Genomic DNA, 6,063 nt, shown 5'->3' on the forward strand with positions numbered 1-6,063 from the left:
GGTCCGTCCTGCTGCTCCGTCACAGAGTTCAGAGACTCAATTCCTACTAAAGGGTCTGTGACGGTCCGTCGTGCCCACGACGGTCCGTCCTGCCATTCCGTTACGAAGTTCAGAGAGTCGATTTCAGTACCCAAATTTCAGAATTCTAAGTATTTTGGAACGAGACCCCCTCAACGGCCCGTCGTGCCCATGACGGTCTGTCGTGGGTTCCGTCGACTCAGACAGTTTTTCCAGAAATAAAATCTGCTGCTTAAAACGACTAAACAGGTCGTTACAGGGTTCAAATTATTTTTGAAGATAAGTCGTGTCTGAACATTTATCCAAGTGGTCAGGAACTATTTAGAATTAGAATGCAGGGCCAAATCATTTCTTTGAATTCAAGTCAGTCAAGTGTTGCAGAAACTTTGCACAAAAGGTTGGGTCACTTCCACCATATGGTGCTTTTGTATATGCTGAAAAAGGGGTTTGCAAAAGGTTTACCTCCACTTGAAGAGGGACTCCCAAGTTGCGAGGCATGCAAATTTAGTAGGCGGACAAGATTTTCATTCCCAAAATCAAGTTGGTTACATCTGATTAATAGAGATCTTGGAGGCCCCCAAAGAACTCTATCATTAAAGGTATTGCATAATTTTTATTGATGATCAAACAAGGATGTGTTCGATATACTTCCTAAGATTCAAATCGGAGGTTGCTGATGTTTTTTTGAAATTCAAAACTGTGGTAGAAAATCAAAGCAGGTGCAAACTACATGTGTTCAGATCAGATAATGTGACTGAGTACACTTTAGATCCGTTCAAAAACATTTGTGAAGTTGCTGGAATAGAGCATCAACTTACTACTCCATATATTCCACATCAAAATGGAGTAAGTGAAAGGAAGAGTAGGACTATCATGGATATGTCAAGGTGTATGTTGCACGAGAAAGAGCTTCCCAAAAAGTTTTGGGAAGAGGCTGCCAATACTACTGTATTTTTCTTGAATAGGCTGCCTACAAAGGTAGTGAGTGGTAAACACCTTCTAAAGCTTGGCATGGATACAAACCTTCACCAATGAATCTCATGATTTTTGGTTGCTTATATTTTTCTCACATACCTTAGCTGAAAAGGGATAAATTTGACAAGAAGGCATAACCTAGAACTTTCATTGGCTTTAGCTTATAGTCAAAATCTTACATAAATTTCAAACAAGAAACTGAAAAAAAATATTTGTAAGCAGATATGAGAAATTTGTAGAACAAAAGCAATGAGATTGGAAGGGGAAAAACCAAGAAAGAGAAGCTAATGAGTTGCACAACTTTGAGGAACGAGTTGATCATCCTCCCAGTTAAGGAATCAAATCACTCTTAGATATCTATCAAGGATGCAATTTAAATGTATTTGAACCTGCTTAATATGAAGTAGCTGAAAGAAACAATAAATGGATAGTTGCAATGTAGGAGGACACATGGAAACTGGTAGAAAGACCTATACATAGAAAGATCTTGGTGCTAAATGGGTTTACAAAACTAAGTAAATTCAAATGGTTCGGAACAAATACAAAGCTAGTCTTGTGGTGAAGGGTTGTTCTCAGATGTTTGGTGTAGATTTTATGAAACATTTGTACCAGTCGCAAGACTTGAGACAATCAAGCTTCTTTTAGCAATTGAAGCACAAAAGGGTTGGAAAATTTACAAACTGGACATTAAATAAGCCTTTTTTAATGGTTTCTTGCAGGAAGAAACTATGTTGAGCAGACTAAAGGATATGTTGCAGATGGATAGGACAACAAACTCTACTTGATGATAAAGTCCTCAATGGATTAAAACAAGCTCCAAAGTCTAGGTACAGTAGAATGAATGATCATCATTCTGACTTAGGTTTTCAAAAAAGCCTATGTGAATAAATTCATTACATAAAGCATGTTAGGTCTAACATTATTATAATTTCTTTGTATGTTTTTGATATTTTTGTAAAAGGGAGTAATGTTGTGCTCATAGAAGAGATGAAAAAGGATATGATGAAAGACTTTCAAATGACTAATCTCGGAGAGATGGATTTCTTTCTTAGAATGGAGGTTATACAAGTTAAAGATAAAATATTCATTTGTCATAGGAAGTACGCAAAACAAATTTTGTGGAAATTTTTAGTTGATGATTCCAAAAGTATGAGTACGCGTATGAATAAAAAGGAGAAGTTAACCAAGGACGATGGTGTTGAACGAGTACAAGAAGGAAGTAATAGAATCCTAATAGGATGTTTGATGTATCTTACTGCAACAATGCCAGATATATTGAATGATGTAAGTGTGCTATCCCGATTCATGAATCATTCTAGTGAATTCCATAAGCAAGCTGCAAAAGGAGTACTCAGATATGTCAAAAGAACAATGGACTTTGGAGTAAAATTTAGAAAATGCCGACATTTTAAACATCAAGGATTTTCTGACAGTGATTGGGGTAGTTCTGCTAAAGGGAGGAAAGTAAAACTTCAAGGTATTATTTTGTTTTTGGCACTGGATGCTTATCTTGGTCTTCGAAAAAACAAGAGATTTTTGCTGAATCAACTACAGAGGTTGAACGCAATGTTGCTACGGCTACGGTCAATCAAGGTTTATGGATAAATAAATTTGGTTTGCGATCTTCGATTGGAGATGAACGAAAGCACTGAGATATTTGAGGACAACCAAGCTTCCATTGCTATTTCTCACAATATAATTTTCATTCAAAGATCAAGCATTCAATGGGAAGCTATATTTTCTTAGAGAAAAGCAAGATGATGGTTTAGTGAATCTGGTATATTGCAGAACAGAAGAGCTCTTCCGGCAGAAAATTTGAGTTATTGAGAAAGGAATTTGGAATTCATAGCTCTTGATGCAAGGAGGAGTGTTGAAATCTGCCTCACGAGTTGTTAATTGATGTTGAGTTGACACAATGACATGGTTGTAGATGTGTTTTCTTTTTTCAGAAGATAGATATTTTCTATTTTTCTTTCACTTGTGAGTTTACTAGTCTTTAGGAATGTAGAGTTGTTGGTAGGCTTCGTGCCTAGTTAATAGGGATATTGTTTAACTTACTGATTTACTGCAAATTGTTAAGACTTCCTTCTAATTAAATATTTATTCATTCAGCGTAATGATATATTTCTTTTTCTTCTTCTATCGTATATTTTTCTCTGGTAGTTAACTCCAACAATATGCAATTGACTAAGATGAACCAACTAACCATTCTTGCAACTAACTTCACAATGACAACTAACTCCTAACAAACCAACCGATTCATCCATCTCTTCATTTATTAATCTCTTTTACCACCTCAACTACTCAATTATTTAGCTAATTTAATTTCCATTTACTTGTAGAAATACCCAAATTAAAAGCAGCCTTTAATTGTAGGGTTAAATGAAGGAATCCTATGTTAAAACTTAGTGAGGAATCCCACAAAGTTTAATCTTCAGGGATACAATTCCATTTGACTAAGACTGTCTCAAAACTTTGTTGCCCCTCTTCACTAATATTTTTCCCAACACAGTTTCAAGAGAAGGACAATAAGACCTGGATAAGTGAAACACTTGAGGATGTGTAATAACCAATGGTAACTCATGACACTTCTTAAGTTGAGAGGCATGGAACATATGATGAATTAGCACATTTTACAGCATAAAAACCTATAGACAATAGTACCAATCTTAGCATTAATAGGATAAGGCCCAAAATATTTGGTTTCAATTTTATTAAGCGGCCTAACAACTACAAGAAGTTTTTTGTAAGGTTATAATTCCATATATACCCATTCTCCAACAGTGAAAGCCTAGTATGATCTATATTTATTTTCTAGACCCCTCATTAATTGTTATGCCCTCTCTATATGAAACTTCATCAGCTTTTTAGTAGCCTCTCTAGTAGCCAAAGAACTATCCACCATGTCAATGGAGGACTCACAAACAAAATAAGGAAGGTGTCAGGGTGGATTTTTACTTAGAGATCGTCGTAAGGAGTACCTTAATGGAAACAAAACCCCATGCCAATCCTATAAACCCTCTGAATTATTTCATACTGATAAGCATAGGCCATTCTTTTACAAAAAGTTTCTTTTTTCGATCAATTGAAGCACATTCCAACAGTAATAAAATTTCCCAAAAACTCTACCTTAGCCACACCAAATGCCCATTTTGCCATTTTAGCTCACAATTAGAATGGTTTCACTAAAGCAAACATATCTTTCATATGAGCAAGATGAGTAACCATATTCCTATTGTAAATCACTATGTCATTAGTGAATATTGAAATTGACTTGCTTAAAATAGGTTTGGACACAACATTCTTGAGAACTTTGAAGAATGATGGAGCATTTTTCAATTCAAAAGTTTTAAATACACCCTTATGAGAATCACCTTCAGCTATTCTCAATCGGTGGTATCTTGCTTTGTAGTCATATTTGGAGAACACTTGAGCAGCATCCACCCACCCACCCAAATTTATCTAAGAGATCCTATATTATATAAATTGAAAATCTATCATTTAGTTAAGGTCTCTATAATAAATAAAATCTTTCAACTCCCATACTTTTATTCCACTAAAGCAACAAGTGATGCATAAGGACTAGTACTATGTTGTATCACACTTTCATCCAATATTTGTACTGAATTCTTATTAATGTTTTTTTAACTCCATGGTATTTGTAGATTCTCTTACTAACAAGATTATATGCTTTCTTAAGAGGAGTTATGTGATCAAATGACCCCTTTATCTAGTGCCAGTGAAGTAGGCATTTCAAAAGATACAACAATATTGCTTTATTGGTCTAAACAAGGGTGTTGCAATGGGTTGGTAAATTTCAGAAGTAGGAGTTATTAGAAAACAGAGTGGCAAAGAAGAACGTTAGTAGAAGAACATTTTTATTGATGTGTTCATAGTACATATATAAAACTGAAACGGAAAAAACAGAAAGTAGTGAACCCACAACTAGTATATTCCTAACTCACTAACTTACTCCTAAATAATATAAATAGATTACTAGCAAATGATTGACTAATTCATATTAATTATAAAACAATAAAAGTAAAATTAATTGTAGTTGGAAAAGAAAACTCCTAACACTCCTCCTTGCTTTAGAAACTGCAAACTCCAATTTTCAGTTTGAGAAGCTGATGTTGACAAGTAAAGGCTCATACCTCATTTGTTTTCATTAAGATTAAGACCTCTAACTCTGAATACATGTTTGAACAATAATATTTTCATTAAGATCTAGGTGTCTAGAACTGAATACACTTTTGAATATTAAGATGTTGTTTCCAAATTTGAACACTGAATTTTTATTATTTATTTTCAATGTCTGAATATGCATATGAAATCAAACATCACATTAATAAAAAGTTATACAAAAATCATTTCAACAAAAAATATCACTTTTTAATTAAAAATTATCATAATCATGAAGCATAACATAAAAAATTTCATGAATAAAAAGTATTTTATAGGAACTACATAATATCAAAATGTTCAATAAGTATGATAAGTACTAGTTGAAAAATAATAAATAAAGTATCGCATTACGCCTAACATATATTTTGGCTAATTAAAAAAAAATAATTTTTATCTTTTTCCGATAACCTTAATCCAGTTCTCTAATTTGCGAATCTCTAACGTTATTAATGATTTTTGTAGTGGACGCTTTTACAAAATATACTAACATATAAATGGTATAATGACTCTTTCCATCCAAGTCCATCTTATTTTCCATTTATCCTTCAAATGTAGGTTCACTATTTAATTTTTCAATATTTGTAGAGCAATAGTCATATTCTCGTCAAATTTCAATTATAAGGAATAGTTGTTCTTCTTCCCCGAAACTTTTTTAGGTGAAACTGAAGTTCGGGATGGAGAATTATTAAGACCTCTATTATTTTTTTTATCAACTAGTTCAACAACAATAATATATTAGTGTTATCTCACTAACATATTTGATGATTGGAATATCTCAATAAAATTATTAGCCTAAGATAAAATTCTAATAAGAGACCTCAAATATGTATGTATGTGTGTATATATACCTATATATATATATATATATATATATATATATATATA

General features: G+C 33.2%; 2 protein-coding genes across 2 annotated transcripts in view; both read left to right on the top strand.

Moving 5' to 3' along the window:
* The window catches only part of LOC107030096, a 14,664-nt gene extending 12,905 nt beyond the window's left edge, over positions 1-1,759 (top strand). Inside the window, exons 2-3 of the mRNA XM_015231495.1 lie at positions 738-1,006; positions 1,713-1,759. Coding sequence (XP_015086981.1) covers positions 738-1,006; positions 1,713-1,759 — 316 coding nt within the window. The remainder of the gene's footprint in view (positions 1-737; positions 1,007-1,712) is intronic.
* A 395-nt stretch (positions 1,760-2,154) lies between these two features.
* On the top strand, positions 2,155-2,598 carry LOC107030097 (uncharacterized mitochondrial protein AtMg00240-like). Its single transcript, XM_015231496.1, has one exon. It carries the CDS (start codon positions 2,155-2,157, stop codon positions 2,596-2,598), a length of 444 nt encoding a protein of 147 aa, XP_015086982.1.
* The last annotated feature ends 3,465 nt before the right edge of the window (positions 2,599-6,063 follow it).

Source organism: Solanum pennellii, chromosome 9, assembly GCF_001406875.1.
Source record: "Solanum pennellii chromosome 9, SPENNV200".
Lineage (NCBI taxonomy): Eukaryota > Viridiplantae > Streptophyta > Magnoliopsida > Solanales > Solanaceae > Solanum > Solanum pennellii.

What these genes read in the sequence shown, in the direction of transcription:
- LOC107030097 (XM_015231496.1), top strand. Translation starts at nt 2,155, where the DNA reads ATGAATAAAAAGGAGAAGTTAACCAAGGACGATGGTGTTGAACGAGTA.